Consider the following 18,672-nt stretch of genomic DNA (forward strand, 5'->3'; position numbering starts at 1 on the left):
GCAGGAAGGGAGTAGGGCCTTGGACTTTGGTATTCACTGCAAAACACGGGCAGCCATCAGAGCTCCTGGCTCTGGGGGTGCTGTGCACCGTCGGCCGGCGCTCGTTCCCCAGCCCCACAGCCTTGCAGGTGCTCACCCAGGGGGTGAGCATCACACACCGCAACTCTGAGGCCGGCCCGGTTTGGAGCAGGGGGCTGGACGAGTGGCCTCTGGTGGTCCCTTCCCACCGAAATTATCCTTCGACTCTCTGAATGCGCTCCTATGAGCTGTGGATGTCGCCGAGCTAGGAAGGGCCGGGAGTGCTGGGAAGTGTCGAGAGGGATCGCGAAGTGATTCCGAAGAAGCCTGAGGCATGCCCTGTGCTTTCCAAATGCGATTTACTACTGAAAATGACAGGGCACTGCAGTTAGGGCGGCGAGCCACGGGAATCAGGCGGGAGGGCTGTTAGCAGAAGGGTGGCGAAGGAAGGAGCCATAGGTAGCTCGCATCACCCAGCGGGGCACAGCAGCGCCCTGCGTGCAGCTGCGGGAAGCGGGGCGCTGATTCCAGGGTGCGCTCGCCAGGACCCTGTGTGGAAAATACTGGAAAATCGGGGAAAATACTGGAAAATCGGGGCCGAGGCCCGGCGCTGCCGGTCAGCACGGTTGCTATGGCGGAGGCGCCGGGCCCGCCCCCGGCTCCCATGGCAGCGCAGCGGCCGCCGCTCGGGGCAGGGGGTCCCGGTGCGGCCTCGCCTCCTGCGGGTGGGAAGCGGGGGCCGTGAAGATGGAGGAGGAGGAGCTGAGCGAGGAGGAGCACCTCCGTCAGGAGGAGGAGGAGGAGGAGGAGGAGGAGGAGGAGGCGCTGTCGGAGCAGGAGGAGGAAGAGCAGGTGAGGGAGACCCCGTGCTGGAGCTGGCGGGGGCAGCCGGCCTCGCCTCGCCTCCGCTGGCCGCCATTTACCGGTGTTTGCGCTGTGCTCTGTCCCCCAGGCGCTGGCCCACTGCCCCCTGACCGAGGAGATGCTGAAGGAGGGCCTCTCCCTCCTCTGCAAAACCGGCAACGGCCTGGCGCACGCCTACGTCAAGTTTGAAGCCAAGTACAAGTGAGTGCACGACGCGCCGCAGGAGGAGAAGTCCTCCTCTCCGCGCCTCCGTGCAGCCACAGGCCGTCAGTGACTGGCCTCGAGCAGCGGGAGCGTTTCCAGGGCATGTTCACCATGCTGCCCTGCTTCCAGCCTGTGCTTGTTCCACATTCAGCCCCGAGCCTCCACCACAGCCTGACACACTGGTGTCTGTGTCCCCACAGAGTGAGAGGAGCCCATCCATTGCTCTAGACTGTGGTCTCTATGGGCTCCAGAGCAGGGCACCCTCTCCGTAGACACTTTAAGAAATATCCACTCCAGATAGCTGCTAAACTTTAAAATATGCACTTGTAAGTAGTACAGTGCCATGATGGCTTTGGGGCAGTTTGGAGCCTCAGCCCCATCCAAATAATCCTAGAGCTAACAGACCTCAGTAAGACCAGCCCTATAGGTGACTAGACTGGCTTTTTCCCACTAGGAAGGTCCTTACTCGCAGTCCTTGGTGTTGCCACTGCTGTCTTAACAGACCCATCCCCCAGGCTTATCCTCTTTTCTGCTCTGGTTCTTCCCTCTCCTGACAGCTACAGTTCAATGGGAAGAAGTACTCCCTGTGCCAGGAGCACAGGTCCACTCCAAGGCATTCAGCCTTGTTTACAGCATATCTGGCCTGTCCCTATTGCCTGCCTTTTTCCTCCTTCAAGCAAGGCTTCCTAGGACAGCAGGGAAGTGGGAGAGGAGGAAGCCTTCCTTCCCAGTGTGGTGAGGAGCTGGCAGCAGGGGGGGAATATGAGAGGTGTTTTATTCACATCCTCTCTCCCATAGGGACTTGACAGACATCAGCCTCCTTGAATGCTTCATTCACCTGCGGTATGTGGATTTGTCAGAGAACAAGCTGCAAGATTTGTCTCCACTGAGCAGCCTAACCCACCTGCTTTGGCTGAAGGTGGATGGGAATCTGCTTACCAGTGCCCGCATGCAGGAACTGCCTTACCTCCAGATCATCAGCTTTGCTCACAACCACATCAAGGATATGGAAGGCATTACTCACCCCTGCTTAGCCAACCTCAGCCTTAAAGGTGATACAGACCACCTCTCTTTAGTCTTGTGCACATAGGAAGCTTGCTTTGAGTGGGATTAACTCTCGCATCGTTTCTTCCTCCTCTGGCACTCAGGAAATAAAATCCGGACAGCGCTGGGCCTGAGTCAAGCGCTGTTCAGCCTGCATAACCTGGAGCTGCGAGGAAACAAGCTAGAGAGCACAGCAGGGTTCAGTCTTCCCAAGCTCAAGAACCTCTATCTGGTAAGGGATCAGCTAGCTTGGGAAATGGGAGTGAGATGCCGCAAAGCCTGGCAAATTCAGGCAGTGGGAGGAGGGGAGACACTGTCCCCTTCAAAGCAGCATAATTTACATGCTAGCCCATTCAGTTCAATCTTCACAGCCTGAGAGGAACAGAATTCAGAGAGCTACAGAAACAAATGTCTCTCCTTTTGGGTAGATCCTTCTATTATGTCTGCTCAAACAGTGCAAAAGAAGTAGCAACTGACCAGTAATTGCTCTGCAGAGAGCAGGGAAGCTAGCAATGTTCAGTGCATTGCGTTCTTCCTTCTCAGCCACCTAAGGGACAGCAGTATTCTCTTCCTGGCAGTGTTAGGCAAGGTCACACTCCGCTTGCTGCAGGACCTCAGAGGTCAGTGGTGTGCTCTGGGTGGCACAGGGGGAGGTGATACTTCTTTCTCCTCTCTGATGGGCCTAATCAAATATGAGTTTAACAACAGCGCAGTGATATGATTCACATATATCTTCAGCTGCCAGAAAAGAAACCGATTAAACATCACAGTGAAACTAAGATAGAAGAAGCAATTTCCTTATATCATAAACAATTGCCTCAGGGAACATTTACTCCTAGAGACACAAGTGAAGCAAGTATGTTAGCTTACTCCCATATATCACACAGTACTACAACTTGCAAAGTCTAGATTGGTATCCTGAGTCATTACCTCTGAAAAAGCAATTAAAGATGATCAAGGTTTTCAAAAGCTACAGGGTTTCGTTTCTTCAGTACTCCCTGACAGAAAGCACTGAGGAGATTGCTTGCTCAGATTGCCTTCTATTTTCTGGTGAAAAACTCGATCTTAGGGCTACAGGTGCTGGAAGAAGGGATGAAGTGGATAAGTCACTAGATACAATATACAATTTCTAAGTAAAACCAGTCACTTTAGTGGGTGATTGGAGGGAAGGAAAAGCAGCATCTATATTTAAAGAAAGTTCCTGACATGGCCGAGGAATTCCTGAGCTACACATCTGAAGCAGGCAAACTGCAAGACATGATTATTAAAACTAGAAAAAATGACTAATGTCTCAGGAGTCTTGTGGGCCTGAATTTGTCTCCCATGTCCACCTGCTTACTAAACTGTTTTGGAGAGGGATCTTTTCCAGTACTGCTTTGCTTCTTGTGTAAAGATTTTGGTATTACGAGAGCCATAGGTAGATGAAGCTGATGCCGCAAGGACAGGGTTCAAGGCATCCATCCGTTAGGAATTCAAAGGTCAATTTAAAGGAACTAAATCAAATCTGGTTAATGTATGACACAGTTACCAAAGAAATTTAGCATTCACAAAGTTCTACCCACTGGCTGGAAAACCAGGAGCTGATTGTGTACCATGTGGCGCTTCAAACTGCATCAGCTTCAAGATCACTGCTGTCAGTAGGGCTGTGTTACTTCCTCTTCATTGTCCAGCAGCAGTGACAAAGACTAGCTACAGCAAGGCTGGGGTATGCAAGAAGTGGAGAGGGAGTCATGGGGAACATATTATAATAGCTTTCCATATGAAATGGAGCCTTCACACCTATGTGAGGAACTGGTATATTAGGTGAGGTGATGATGTGATCGTTTAATTAAAGGTGTCATTTGTAATGTTCTTTGATTTAAGAAAAAATAGGGGAAAAATCCGTTCTGCGTTGTCCTGTTAGTGCTTGCAGGGCCAAAGCCTTTAAAACTATTTACACTGATGTAGTGGAGAAAGCGAGAGTGATAGCAGGTTGCTATTCATTTCACAGACCAGTGGTCTGTGAGCTCCCCACGCTAATTCCCACACACATTCCTGATTTCCTCTGAAGTGAAATTTACAAATCCATCCTGGCTTTTTTAATTTGTTCACAGTACCTTCACTAAATTTCAGTCTTTCCTTCTTTTCTCATTGAATTATCCTCTTTACTTGGCCCAGCAGGTCCAGAGTCTACCTTGTCCAATTTCCACTGAAGTCCTCCTTTTCCACAAAATGTCGTTTCCCAAAGTGACCCTGTCCCGAACTGCTCTCCCACCCCTCCAGTTCAGACTGTGCCCCTTTTATTAAACTTGGGCTTGCACCATATCACTGCCTGGGTATGGAAAAGGAACAGAGCACAGTGACACTGTTGTGGTTTAGCCCAGCAGGAAGATAAGCACCACACAGCTGTCCACTCACTTCCCCTCTCAGTGGGACTGGGGGAGAAAATTGTGAGAAAAAAGTTAAAACTTGTGGGCTGAGATAAAGATTTAGGAAAGGAAAGGAAAGGAAAGGAAAGGAAAGGAAAGGAAAGGAAAGGAAAGGAAAGGAAAGGAAAGGAAAGGAAAGGAAAGGAAAGGAAAGGAAAGGAAAGGAAAGGAAAGGAAAGGAAAGGAAAGGAGAGGAGAGGAGAGGAGAGGAGAGGAGAGGAGAGGAAAGGAAGGGAAGGGAAGGGAAGGGAAGGGAAGGGAAGGGAAGGGAAGGGAAGGGAAGGGAAGGGAAGGGAAGGGAAGGGAAGGGAAGGGAAGGGAAGGGAAGGGAAGGGAAGGGAAGGGAAGGGAAGGGAAGGGAAGGGAAGGAAAAAGTGATGCAATTGCTCACCACCAGCTGACCAATGCCCAGCCAGACCCCAAGAAACAATGTGTTCCTCCCTCATCTCCCCCCAGTTTTATTGCTGAGCTTGACATCACGTGGTATGGAATATCCCCTTGGCCAGTTTGGGTCAAGTATCCTGGCTGTGTCCCTGCTTCTTGTGCACCCCCAGCTCCTCATTAGCAGGGCAGTATGAGAAGTTAAAAAGTCCTTGACTCCGCAAGCACTGCTCAGCAACAACCAAAACATCAGTGTGCTATCAATATTATTTTCCTCCTAAATCCTAAACATGGTACCATTCCAGCCAATATGGAGAAAACTAACTCTCCCAACACAGATGGTAGCTCTCTCCGTCTCCCGTTCATGTATCTGCATCCTTAGAGACTACAGCCCTAAACCACAATTGCAAGTGAAGTCTGCTCAGCTCTGGGCTGGAGTATGTGGCGGGGATGATGTAATTGCCAAGGATTTCCCAAATTTGGCTGCACAACACCATGAGCATCCTGATCCAGCTTTGATGCTAGCACTGCTGCTGGCCCGGGGTTGGGCAGGAGGCCTCTAGTGGTCTTTTCCATCCAAAAATGTGCTGTGAAACTATTGCTGAAATTAAGGACTTTGTGTTTCCCTATCTCATAAAACAGATCACAGTGAAGTGAATGAAATCAATGATGGGAAATTTTAAACTGATAAGACAAATTCTTCCTGCCATAAAATTGTCAGATTTGTTGCAAGAAGCTGTTCTTTTGGACAGCTAATAAATTTTATACTAAGAAACACTTAAATCAACCAACAACCCCTAGATCCCTGCAGCCTCTGCCAGGATCATGCAGCCTGCTTCTTGTTCTAGAGGATTAGAAGGGGAGACTTCTTGGCAGAAGATTTCTCCCATAAGAGAAGCAGCTGACATTGGAAGATCCCTGGACTACATGGACTGTGTGACTGAGAGGGGCTGACGATTCATGCCTTAAATACATTTGTGCTATGCTCAGGTCCTTGCTTTCCACACAGTTGCTCAGGGGCTCAGATTAGGCACTGCCATGGATGTTGTGCTGGCAGTAGAGTTGGTGACTCAGTAGTACATGCCCTGGTAAATCTGAATCATGGCACATCTCTACCAGCATAAATAGAGGCTGTGTTGGAAAAAAAAGTCTCATCTGGCATGTTTTTTGTCTCAGTCACCAAGTGATGGTACAGGAAACTCTTTTTCAGCAAACTTGGTCCCTGAACCTGAATACTTAGACCTCATTCAAGCAAGGCCCTGAGCAACCTCACATAGCCTTGGAGTTAGCCTGGTTCTAAGCAAGGTATTAGATAGAGACCTCCAGGGGTCCCTTCCCATCTAACTTTCTGTGAGTCTAACAGGCATCAAAGATCCTAAACAGAGGTGCAAGCCTAGAGCTGCAGTCAAATTCTCAAGGTATTTCATCCTCTCTCTCTAAAATTTCCAGTGCGGTTTTTGTAGCCTTCTTTCCTCCTTTGTTATGTATGTATGATGCCCAGCTTCAGAGAAGGCTGCTTAAGAGTGGTAGGGAGTCTGAAGGGTAGAAAGAGCTTGACAGACCAGAAATAACTGCTGTTCCCTCTCCTGTGTGCTCTTCTTTTTCCTGCTGTCTTCCTGTCTCCCTGCTGAGGCTCAGAACACTATCAGGAGCCTTGAGGGCCTTGAGGCGCTGGAGCAGCTGACAACTCTGCACCTGCGTGACAACCAGCTTGAAACCCTGGATGGATTCTGTAGCAGCATGAAGTGCCTGCAGTACCTCAATCTACGGTGGGTCCTCCTTGCTTCGTGTTGGGACTAGAGACCCTTTCATCAGGTTGTACTCCCATTTAGGTCATTAGGATTTTCTGTTTTCTCTGGAAGTTGAATGGGTTGAACTTTACAGCCTTTACCTAGCTCAGCTATCTAGCACTGTAACAGCCAGGGCTTTTTCAAGCTTCTCTGAAAAGATCTACCTCTCCAGTTACTCTCAGATCCCACATCATACTTTTCCTTCGTGTACTGGCCCTGACCACAAGTGCCCTTTACTTCCAGGCATTTGCTATAAAGGGAAATAGCAATATCAGACAATTCAATGGGCTGTTCGAGCACAGAGAACTACAGAGGAGATGTTGGTTTTGTCCCCCACTTTGGGGAGCTCCAGACAGATCTAGATCTTAGATCACAGGTCTATGGTCTGTCATGCTGCTAAGTTTTGCTTTGTCTTGTCAACTTACTGGTCTGAGGGGTCCTTTCGACTTACTTACGTGTATCTCTACTGCACACTGTGCTCCCTTTTCTAAAGGAACAATGGGATCAGCACCTTCCAGGAAGTGGCAAAACTGCAGGTACTCCCCATGCTGCAGGCGCTGGTGCTGTTGGACAATCCATGCTCTGATGAACCCAATTACCGGCTGGAGGTCCTGGTCCTGCTGCCACGCCTGGAACGCCTCGACAAGGAATCATTTGAGCAAGATGAGCGTGCAGAGGCAAATGAAATCCGTCAGAAAAGGCAGGAAGAGGAAAAGGTAAGAACGGCACAGGGCAGGGAGTGGGGAGTAAGAAGTATGTAAAGACAGAGGATCAGACATGCTGATAAGCCCCTCCTCCTCTAGATTACATGATGAAAGGGCTGAGGGAGGTCAGTCCCAAGGGCAGAGGAGCCTGCAACAGAGTGGGCTTCACAACCTGCTTGCCATTCCTGGCCTCAATAGCACAAGTGAGAGGTGAAAGGGGAAAAGAAGTCAGGCGTTTAACATCTTCTTTCCTTTTTCAAGAAACGGAGGGATCTCTCCGGGTGATATGACTGAGTGACCCCGGGTTTTAATACCTGTTTCCTGTGAAGATTTGGAGATGCCTTCCCCCGTGTGTGGCTGGCAAAGCAAGAGCTGCAGGCGTCAGAGCTACCTTCGCCTCATTTTGCCCCTGGCGAAGGGAGGAGGGTTACCCACCCTGGTCCTGGGTGCTGCCCTAAGTTACTGCAGTGTTTCTGCAGTCACTGCATGCATATATGCTAAGCAGGCCCAAGAGGGAAAAGGGGAAAGGGGAGAGTTACAAGTTGTGTGGTTTGATTTATGGCTCCAAAAATCCTACAAGACTTTCTGATTTGAATAAAAATAATTAATGAGACTGGAGTGTCTGGAATTGTTTATCCTGCCCACCCACTCCTATTCCCCGGCTCTCTCACCCTCATCTGTCTCTATCTGTGCCCTGTCTGTCTCTCTCTCTTTCTCTCTCCATCCTCTACGTGCTGTTTGCGAAGCTTTGCTAAATCCTGACTCATCGCAGCTCCGGGTCACATGCTGCTGTCCCGGCCCTATCAGGGGCGGCTCCATCCTGCTGCTGCCGCCGCTGCCGTTGGCTTAGAGGACACATCATCTCCCCTTGAGGTCCTGCATCCCTCCTCAGCTCCATCCTCTCTCCTCTCCACCAGCACTTTCTCAATTTCTCGTTCACCCCCGCCCTAGGAAGGTAAGTGTAACTCCCCGTGGCCAGCATCCCCCTCACTGCATGCGTGCCCGTGCCCCCCACCCGGTGCCCTCCAAACCCCACACGTACCTGGGTCCCTGCAGAGAAGGACCACGGGTGAGCGGCATTAGCAACTGAACTCCCCTCACTTCCTCCCCCTGCTCCTCCCACCGATTTCTCCTCACCCCCACCCTGCTCACTTTTCTTTCGTATTTTAATTTCAGGTACTCCCTCCTTCCCTACCACCCGGCAAGGATCATTTCAGACGTGAATATGGGCAATTTCGGGGGGGGGGGGGGGGCAACCAGCAAACATAGGTGGTGCTCCCAGGGCATTGCAGGGAGATGCTGTGGGATGGAGCTTTACCCGGGGGGAAGGGGTTAGTAGTGGGGAGAGGCAGAGCTCAGCTTGGGTATCAGTTGGGAAAGGACCCAGCCTTAGAGCAGACCGTCCTCCAGTCTCCCGAGGTGTTGACACAAACACAAGAGCGCAGCCTGGTCCCTGGGAGGAGGAGGGAGGAGGGGAAACGTTTTCTTATCATCGCAACCCCACACTACACAGGGGGAGGGGGGCAGCGGGGAGAGGAGGTGACAGTCGAGCAGGAGAGAGCTGCATCAGCCACGACACTGCAGCAGTGCGGGCTTCCTGGGAGCAGTGCCCAGCCCGGGGGAATCGCAGCAGCACCGGGTCTTCAGCTCGCAGGACTGGTGGTGGTGGTGGCTTGGGGGAGAGGTATGTGCAGTGCTGGCCTGCTTGGCAGGGAAGGGGGCTTGCTGCAGCATGGACTTTATTCAGGCAGTGCCCTGGTGACTGGCACCGCCACGAAGCAGCGCCCGCGGGAAGGCGATGCAGCAGGGCAATGCCAGGGTGCCCTGCCCAGCCCTTGCTCAAGGGAGGCTGCCCTGCCTCCAGCTTGGCTGCCCTCTCCTCTTCACTGTGTCAACGGGTTCCCAGCTATGGCTCTGTCCCAATCCCTTATCCCAGCTTATCCGCCTCTGACCTCCTTTCAGGACAGTGCAGCTGACGCCAGGGATTTTAGGGTGGTTCTTCGCACTGTTTGACAGAGGGCAAACAGCAGGGGGGACAAGGGGAAGCAGCAGAAGTGGAGAAAAGGGCGGGGGGGGGAGGAAGAAGAGATTCAGCTAGTGATGGAGTGGGGCTAGCAAGGTTGTCATCTGGCTTCCTTGGAGCTGCCCCAAAATAGGGCAGGTGGATGCAGGCAGAGGGATGTGACGGGAGCGACATGATCACATAAACAGGGGCACTGCATCTGACACAGGTCTTGTCGTCAGGCCCCCGCTGTGCCAAGAGTCACTTTAACAGGGTGCTGGTCCTCCCTCCCCTGCGGAGGCTGCTGGGGCACAGCCAGGGCACTGCTGTGAAGGAAGCTCACAGCTGCGCAGGCACGGCTCCGGAGGAAGTTCCTGCGGTGTGTGCCAGATGGCGTGAGGAGCGCTGCCAGCACGGCTGAGGGGGATCCCAGCCCAGATGGACACCGTGAAGGGCCCCCGCATAGGCTTCAGAGAGTCCTGGTTTCCCCCACCGAAACTCCCCAGCACCGCAAGCTTTTGATGAAACTTCAAAGCAGTGTGATTTCCTCACATCCCTGTGATTTCCGTGCACCAGGGGCAACGGGATCAGGAGCTGACCCTGGCTTCCCCAGCCTGTTTCTTAGCCCCTCTCCCTGCCATGATGCCCTTTTGCAGCAGCCCCAACAAACACACATAGGCCAAGCTCCTGTGCTGGCCGTACCCCATGCACACAGACCAAGGCATGATTCTGGCTGAGAAAAAAACACCTGCTGCCCCATGCTTGCCCCCCCACGCCTGGCCCCTGCAGTGAGTTCACGTGGTTCCAGCTCCACTCAGTTTTAAATGAATCATCTGGGGGATCCAGGGGGAGAAAAGCTGGCGAAGGCAGGGGGTGGCAGCGACAGACATTTGGCAGGATCCTGTTCGTTCCTGGCGGGGCTGCTCCCCGACATTGCACAGCCCTGCAGCTAGTTGCGGGAAGTGAGGAGACATGCAAGGCCAGTCTGGGGGAATAGGAAGGTGGGATGGGGTGGACAGAGCTATTCTGGAGACCCTAGGGAGAAAATTCCAGCAAAAGAAGCTCTCCCAAATGGCCATCCTCAACCACAAGCCTGTTTTCCTCCTCAGGTTTCAACGGCTGCATCCAAAATGTCAGATTTCCTCACCCTCAGCCCCCCCACCCCCGTCAGATGGAGACACCTCCTGCATCCTTTCAGGCATGGTGGGGCCATGAGCTGGGGGCAGCCCCAGCACCTGGCCCAGCCATGTTTCCCTCCCTCTGCCCTCAGAGCTGTTCCTCCTTTGTGTCAGGCACTGCATCCTCACGCAAAATGGCTGCCCAGGTCGCCGGGCCTCGGTGCGGCCGGCCCAGTCCCTCACACGGGCTGCCGCGTTGCCCTGCGGGATGGCGCGTTCCTGGGGCAGCTCCCCTTGCTGCGGCCTGTGGAGGGGTGAGGAGAGGCAGAGGCACAGCACGGGCTCCCCTGGGCCCACTAGGTATGCTCCTCACCCCCCGTGGGGAAAGGTGAGGTGCTGGGAGCCCCGGCACCAGGCTGGGGCTGTGCCAGCTCAGCCCTCTCTCTCTGCTGCCCGGGCTTCTGTGGCATTTTGTGCCTGCTGCCCTGACTCCCACCATCAGCCCTGGGAAGGGGGGGCACATACCTGCTGCACAGGGCAAGAGTGGGGAGCTCCCTGCTTGTTGTCTGAGGTAAAGGGGTAGGATGGACTGAAACAGAGCATCAGCTCCTGGACAAAATATGGGTAGGTTCCCATATTCTGGGCTTTGGATTGCAGTTTTCACATCTCCCCTCTAGTCTAAATTTGCTTGGAGTTTGAGTTCCAGCCCCTAAGATAGCTCTTCCCTGAGCATCCTTCTTGCTGCCCAGACATTAGAAGGGTGAGCACCAGGTCCTGAGTACAGTCTGAGGCCTCTCAGAGCAGCTCAGAACTGAGCATTATCTTCTCTTCTGCTCACAGATTCACCATGGCGGTTGAGAGGATCCACGCCCGAGAGATCCTGGATTCCCGTGGGAACCCCACTGTTGAGGTGGACTTGTACACACACAAAGGTAAGCGGGTGAGGATGAGAGGTGCAGGTAAGTCCTGCCCGTGCCAGAGGGGCTGGGTCTGCACAGCAGCCTCGGCCAAGAGCATGTAGGATCAGTGAGCTGCCAACAGACGGCATCCCAGGGAAAGAGAAAAATCTTCTGGTTCCTACTTGTGGTCCTGTGAGACATATGCAGCTGAGTGCCATGCAGATGGCTTGGCCCAGGTGTCTGATAGTAGCAGGGGTGGTTAGTTTCATTAATGTAGACATAATTATATATATATTTATGTTCTATCCACGCAATGCCCTCCTGCAGCTGTTCTTTTGCTCCTGGGACACACTACAAGTTTGGAAGTACATCCATGGCCATGCTCATGAAGTTGTGGGAAGGTTTGTCCCTGACATCTCTGTGCAGGCATATATGTGTCTCAAATGGAAGAGCTGCAACTGCATTGGGCCAAAAGCTAGGTGGGATGAGAGGTGTGAGGAGTGTGAGTGGCATCCAACTAGTCTCTTCTTTCTTCACTGAGGTAAAAATCCAGCCCCAGTCTGGCAGCTGTGTGTCAGTCTGCCTCTGGAAGTGTGCAGGTAGGCGTACCAGGATGAGGGCTGAAAAGTCAGATTTCTGCATGTTATCTGTAGTTCCTGGGAACAGCGCAGACCGCTTAGTGGCTGAGATCCAGGTTTACCAGTCTGGAAACACTGTGTGGATTTCTTTCTCTTACTCTGGTGTTCCACCTCTGACAAGACCAGCCATGTGCAGCCAGTGGGGCTGTTGGCATACATGGTTGCAGTGTCTTTTCGCCAGAAGCAGAACGCATGAAAGCTTTCTCTCCTTCTCGTCCTCTGCTCTACTCACGCATATGTTTTGCTCTCCCTCAGGCATGTTTCGAGCAGCGGTCCCCAGCGGTGCGTCCACTGGTATCTACGAAGCACTGGAGCTACGAGATAACGACAAGTCCCGTTTCCTTGGAAAAGGTGGGGAGGTGCCTGCTCTGCACCCTGTATCTGGGGCTGCCTGCTCAGGGGGCTCCACCGGAGGGTATTGCTCATCCACTAATGTAATGTGCCCTCCGTGGGACCTTGGAGGCACAGGCTTAGTGTCACGTGAAAGATCAGGCCTCGACCTTCCCCTCACTGTCTCCCTTTCTCAGACTATCTACTGGTCCTCTCCCTCCCTCTCTCCATTCTCTTCTTTGCCTCACCCTCTCTCTCTCTCTTTCTTTCTCTGTCTATTCCTTTCTTTAGGGGTCCTGCAGGCCGTGGATCATATCAACAGCACTGTCGCCCCAGCTCTCGTGGGCTCTGTAAGGATTTCTCTTTGTTCTCCCTTGTTGAACGCTTACTCTGTTCCGTCTCTTTCCACCTGATCTCTGTTTCTGCCTCTCTTCATCTCACTGGGTTGACAGACACAGTGATGCTCTGTGAACCCGGGCAAACCCCCCTGCCCTTCATGCTTGTATGTGTCCGCAGGGATCTTTTCTCTGAGTAGAAAGGATTTAACCCTACCTGTTCCACTGCAGCATCTGTACGGCCTAACTAATGCCCTTGGTGCTCCACGTAGAGCTCTCTCCCTCTTTCAGATGTGCTCCTCCTCAAGCACTTAATACCATCCACACGTCTGCAACCTCACACCCTTTTGTCCCACCTTCTTCTCCTGTAGCATTCACAGTGTGGTGAGCGATGACCATACCTCTGCGAGATCTGGCAGCACCCCCTGCACAGCCTGCGGCCTTGCAGAGTGGTGGGTGGTGTCACATCTGTAAGCCCTTCACAGCCAAAGACCTGGAGCCTCCTCTGAAGAGAGCTGAGCTAATGCCACACATCGCACCCCATGCAGCCTGTGAGGGGTCTGGCTGAGAGCCCAGCTCCCCTCAGCCCTGAGAAATGCGTGGCCTGGTGGAGGGCTCCCCGTGTTGGCCCTCACCCTGCTCTCCACCTCCTTCCCAGGCACGGCTCCGTCCAGTTTACATTCGCTTGCTTGGGGTTGAGCATGTACTGTTTTGCCAAGCTTCTGTGTAGCCATAGCACCACAAAGCTCCCTGGAAGCTGCCAAAAGGCTGGGTAAATCCTCACGTGAGTCCTGTGTGCTGAGTTCTGTGTGGCCTCGCCTGGGCTGCTGCTGATCCTTTATCCAACGCAGGTGCATCTACACCGCACTGCAGTAACATCATCCTGATTACCTAATCTGACTACATGCCACGGCACTGATATCCAGAGCTTTGTGTGTATATATTCCCCCACAAGCCAAAAAAAACGTCCATGTATCCCCAGCTGCTGCATCAACATCTCCTTCCTCACAGAGGAGAGTCAACTACTCTTCTCAACCTCCCCTTCTCAGGAGTTCTTTCTTTCTTGCAGGGCCTCTCTGTTGTAGATCAAGAGAAGATTGACAATCTGATGCTTGAGATGGATGGCACAGAGAACAAATGTAATTTTTTATTTATTTTGGTCTGGGAATTAAAGAGCACAGGTGGGCGGAGGGAGGATTGGAGTGGTCGAGACCAAGGCTGGTCTGGCAAGGGCACCTGTGGGGCAGGAGGGAGGCACTAGAGAAGCTTAACTCCTAATTTTTGCCCACAGCCAAGTTTGGTGCCAATGCTATCCTGGGAGTTTCGCTGGCTGTGTGCAAGGCAGGAGCTGCAGAGAAGGATGTCCCCCTGTATCGGCATATTGCTGACCTGGCTGGCAACTCTGATCTCATCCTTCCTGTGCCAGTAAGACTCTGTCCTTGACATCCACATTCAGAAACTTCTAAAGAAACTTCAAAGAATGTGTTGGGAGGTAGAGAAGGAAGGGATACAAGACTGAAACATCAGCCGAATGCATTGTCAGGAAAGCAAGCTAAAGCCTGAGATTTGTCAGGGAAGGACTCAAGAACAAAAGGCCTCTTCCTGGAGTGGTGCATAAGGTTCTGCCCTCCCCATCACCACAAGGGTAGAGGGGAACTGGAAAAGACTCAGGAAAGGATAAGAGAGAAATAAAAGATGTGGACCAACTTTTGTAAAGGGAAGGACTATGTAAACTAGGAGGCTTCAATATGGAAAAGAGGGGCTGAGAAGGACACAGACATTGTGGTGGAGGTTAATTGAGGACCAGCTGCTCCCTCTTAGCGCAAGAACCAGAGAGGCATCATGTGAACCCTCTGGGGCACAGTTCAAGACAAGGGTAGCTACCCTGTGAAGCTCCTTCACAAAGGGTATTGTAGATGCTAAAATTTTCTTGGGGCCAAGGAGAAAGGTCTTGGAAGAGAGACTGATGTAGCATTGCTGAATGCACAGATAAACACATACAGCTTGGGAGAACTCTGAGAGGGAAACTGGTGGGAAAGTCCTCTCCAGTCATTTGCTTCAAGCCACTGTTAGAAGGAGGACCCTGGGCTGTATGTGGCTTTGGTCTGATGCTCTGCAGCTGATGTGTTATGTTATTCTGTGGGATATGGTATGCAATGAATGGACATATTTACCCATCTGAGAACCTTGTCCAGGCGGTACCAAGATAGGTTCCTTCAGCTCTGATTCTTTTCTGGACTCTTCCAGGCTTTCAATGTGATCAATGGAGGCTCCCATGCAGGCAACAAATTGGCCATGCAGGAGTTCATGATCCTGCCTGTGGGAGCTGAAAGTTTCCGTGATGCCATGCGCATTGGGGCTGAAGTCTATCACAACCTCAAGAGTGTCATCAAGGAGAAATACGGCAAGGATGCTACCAATGTGGGTGACGAGGGAGGCTTTGCCCCCAACATCCTGGAAAACAGTGAAGGTGAGAGCCACACATAGATGGGGTATCCCTGCCTGCAATGCTGTGACCAAGGTCCTTCTACACCCAGCTCACAGCATTCCCCAAACATTGGTTCAAAGTATGATGCCTTGAGGACATTGACCTCCTCCTGTGTTAGGGGATGGCTTCTAAGCTCCTTCTCCTTGGCATGACCTTGATCTGTTCACAGCCTCTCCATACAAATCTTTCATACATGTGCAGACCTTTACAAGCCCCCTCCATGACTTGTCACTAAGCTGTGGTATTGTATTTTAATTCTTGCTCATCCCTTCGGATGCAGCATCCACAGCCCAGTGGCATGTTTCTGCTGTGCTCTGGGCTCCTTTCTCCCTCTCCCATCACACCATCAGACTCTCAGTGGCTCCTGCTCTCAGGATCTTCCTAGGGGAGGTTCCTACTGGAAGTCAGAGCTCTCTGCGTGAGCTGACCCTCCTGAATGCAACTCTCCTCCTTCCAGCTCTGGAGCTCCTCAAGGAAGCTATCGACAAGGCTGGTTACACAGACAAAATTGTCATCGGTATGGATGTGGCAGCCTCTGAGTTCTACCGGGATGGCAAATATGACCTGGACTTCAAGTCCCCAGATGATCCAAGCCGCTACATTTCTGCAGATGAGCTTGGTGACCTTTACCAAAGCTTTGTACGTGATTATCCAGGTGAGCTGCTCTGCTTGGCAGTCGGGAATCAGCACTGGTGTTGCATGCATAACGGGTGCATCCCTTTCATGTTTTGGGGATGGGAAGAAAGGTAAGCTTTGACTCTTGTCTCTTCTGTTGTCCCTTCAGTGGTCTCCATTGAGGATCCCTTTGACCAAGATGACTGGGAGGCCTGGTCCAAGTTCACAGCCAATGTTGGGATTCAGATAGTGGGAGACGACCTGACGGTGACAAACCCCAAGCGCATTGAGCGAGCTGTTGAAGAGAAGGCCTGCAACTGCCTCCTGCTCAAAGTCAACCAGATTGGATCTGTCACGGAGGCCATCCAAGCGTGAGTCCACCCTGCTGCCCCTGCTGTTCTGTGAAAGGGTTGGGGAAGAACCGCAGCAGGGTGTCATGCTATTTGTTGGAGAATAGACCTGTGTCTCTACCAGAGAGGATGCTGAGGGTGGGAGGAGAGGGTGCCTGGATCTCCCCCTACTCAGGTGGTGGGTATAGGAGGGGGAGCTACTGATTGCATTTCTTGCTCCTTGCAGCTGCAAGTTGGCCCAGGAGAATGGCTGGGGTGTGATGGTGAGTCACCGGTCTGGGGAGACTGAAGACACTTTCATTGCTGATCTGGTTGTAGGACTGTGCACTGGGCAGGTAGGTGAAACCCAGGCTATGCACAGGCTTGGAGGAAAAAGAAGAGGTGTGAAGACAGCATCCCCTGCTCCCCCCATGGGGAAACTGGTGCAAGTCATAAGTGTGCCTTACAGTGTTTTGTTTTGGGAAATGCTTTACAGATAAAGACGGGTGCTCCCTGCAGGTCTGAACGCCTGGCTAAATACAACCAGCTCATGAGGTAAGGGGCTCCAGGGACAAAAACACAAAAGAGAGAATGGGGAATAACTAAATGGTGTGGGAGAAGCTGGAAGCCCAAGGGCAGGATGGGCTTAGGGGGGAAATGTTAAGAAGACAAGGTACAGAGGTGAAAGTAGGAACCTGGGGAGATCTCTGAAGCAGACTCCTTCCTTCCTTCCCTCCTCCTTGGCATGGTGGTGTGCTCCCCCCTCCCCAGCAGCTGGTGGGAACAGAGCTCCTCTGTCCCATTTCAGCTTCCTGTCTGATGCACTCTACCCCTCAAACACTGGTGCCTCTGATGCTCCCTCACAGCAAGGGCCTGATGTTTGCTGTCTCTCCCTCCTGCAGGATTGAGGAAGAGCTTGGTGATGAAGCACGTTTTGCTGGACACAATTTTCGCAACCCAAGTGTTCTTTGAACATTGTCCCCAGGGCATAGCCACCCTGCTGCTCTTTCCCACATCACAGACTCTGAATCCTCCGTCCCTCCACTGCTTTCTTTTTTGCTCTTTCTTCCCCCTCTGTCACCTGGTTTCCTCTCACCTCAGAGCCGCATGAGTTCAGGTATCCCTGGCTAGATGTACCCAGGTGAAGGATGAAAGAGAGGTCTGCACCTTGTCCCTTGCTTTGGGGTCATAAGCATTTCTGGATCTAGGCATTTTGTGTCTTTTATTTTTGTGCAGGGCCATGTCTGAGTCACTCTGTTCACATATTAGACTATGGGAGCGTGCTGCCCAGTGCGTTTACGTTGTACACCAAAGTATGTGCCGTGAACATATGTGCGTCGGCTGGTGTGTTTGGACAAGTGTCGCACCTGTAGCTGTGTTTGGACGAGTGTCACCAGTGGCTCGCTCTCATTGTGCATGTGTGTAGGTGTATGTGTACTGGCCTACAGCATCATTGTGCCCCAGGCGTGTTTGTGCTGAGCTGTGGTGGGACCCAAGCATCTCTTCCTTCCACTCTGAGTGCTGTGCTGTGTTGAGCTGTGCTTGCAAGCAGCTTGGTGTTGAAGTGCACCACTGTCCGTCACTGGCTGTCTGTGTGTGTGCTGTCAGTCTCCGGGCTCTGTGAGGTCTTGTGGGTCAGCGCATAGTACTGTGGGGCGATATATTAAAACACAGTCATAAAAATTAACATGCTCTCATTTGCTCCTCTTGACCTTCTCTGTTTCCATCCCTCTTGCACTCCTTTACCCTCTCCTCCACCTCTGTCTGCTTTACCTTCTGGACAGCCCATGCTCAGCAGAGCAACAAACTACAGAACCCTAAACTCAATTAAAATGTATTTCACACCTGAGATGCCTGGCTTGGCCTGATGTTTCTCTGTGTCAGCATCTGGGGAATGGGAACATTTTGCCATCAGAGCAGAAGAGGATCATGCGGAAAGATAACTAAAGCAAACAGAAGGGATTGACAAGAGAAAGGCAAGGCCCAGGTACCCCCTCCCCTGCTCCTTTCACAGCCTTCCCAGAGCCAAACTTGTCTGTTGTGCACCCAGCTGGGGAATATCGAGGGAAGGGCAGGTGGGAGGGTGCAAATCCCCCACCAAACCACACTGCATGAAGAACTGCTGTGCAGGGGTTTTGTGTTCTGCACTGACGTGTCAGACCCCAGGGCAGGCCAGCTGCCCACTTGACATCTAGTGATGGTAAACTGCAACTACAGGTTTTTGGAAGAGAAAAAGCAGCCAGCAGCCCCTCTGTGTGCTTGGGCACACTCAGCTCCTGCAAACCTCCTGCTCAACTTCGTTACAGGAGGCTCCTCACCTAACCACATTGCGTGCCATGTCTTTCACGGTGAGCAGGGTAAAGACAGGTTGTTCAACAAGCCCCAAGGCTGTGTCCCAACGTGGACTGCAAAATTTAAAGACAACACTTACAAATCAACATTGGCATTTCACTGCTGATTCTTTCCTACATAGCGCAGGAAAAGGAGTACGTTCATCGAGGGAAG

General features: G+C 52.2%; 2 protein-coding genes across 6 annotated transcripts; both read left to right on the forward strand.

The window, feature by feature from the left end:
* Positions 1-696: 696 nt before the first annotated feature.
* LRRC23 (leucine rich repeat containing 23) lies at positions 697-8,006 on the forward strand. 2 transcript variants are annotated; one of them, XM_050708422.1, is made up of 7 exons: positions 697-870; positions 971-1,083; positions 1,885-2,138; positions 2,235-2,362; positions 6,558-6,688; positions 7,203-7,425; positions 7,675-8,006. In XM_050708422.1, exons 1-7 carry the CDS (start codon positions 766-768, stop codon positions 7,696-7,698), a joined length of 978 nt encoding a protein of 325 aa, XP_050564379.1. In that variant the 5' UTR covers positions 697-765; the 3' UTR covers positions 7,699-8,006. The 2 variants fall into 2 exon arrangements, with proteins under 2 accessions (XP_050564379.1, XP_035401499.1); XM_035545606.2 differs by having other exon boundaries at positions 698-870; positions 6,552-6,688.
* A 241-nt stretch (positions 8,007-8,247) lies between these two features.
* ENO2 (enolase 2) lies at positions 8,248-18,015 on the forward strand. 4 transcript variants are annotated; one of them, XM_035545746.2, is made up of 11 exons: positions 8,248-8,368; positions 11,374-11,465; positions 12,326-12,429; positions 13,805-13,874; positions 14,027-14,160; positions 14,983-15,205; positions 15,681-15,878; positions 16,008-16,209; positions 16,415-16,523; positions 16,664-16,722; positions 17,070-18,015. In XM_035545746.2, the coding sequence occupies exons 2-11, from the start codon at positions 11,381-11,383 to the stop codon at positions 17,137-17,139; spliced, it is 1,254 nt and encodes a 417-aa protein (XP_035401639.1). In that variant the 5' UTR covers positions 8,248-8,368; positions 11,374-11,380; the 3' UTR covers positions 17,140-18,015. The 4 variants fall into 4 exon arrangements, with proteins under 4 accessions (XP_035401639.1, XP_035401638.1, XP_035401643.1 ...); XM_035545745.2 differs by having other exon boundaries at positions 12,326-12,421; positions 13,785-13,874; XM_035545750.2 differs by lacking the exon at positions 8,248-8,368 and having other exon boundaries at positions 11,382-11,465; positions 12,326-12,421.
* The last annotated feature ends 657 nt before the right edge of the window (positions 18,016-18,672 follow it).

The sequence above is a fragment of the Cygnus atratus genome, chromosome 1 (assembly GCF_013377495.2).
Source record: "Cygnus atratus isolate AKBS03 ecotype Queensland, Australia chromosome 1, CAtr_DNAZoo_HiC_assembly, whole genome shotgun sequence".
Classification (NCBI taxonomy): Eukaryota; Metazoa; Chordata; class Aves; order Anseriformes; family Anatidae; genus Cygnus; species Cygnus atratus.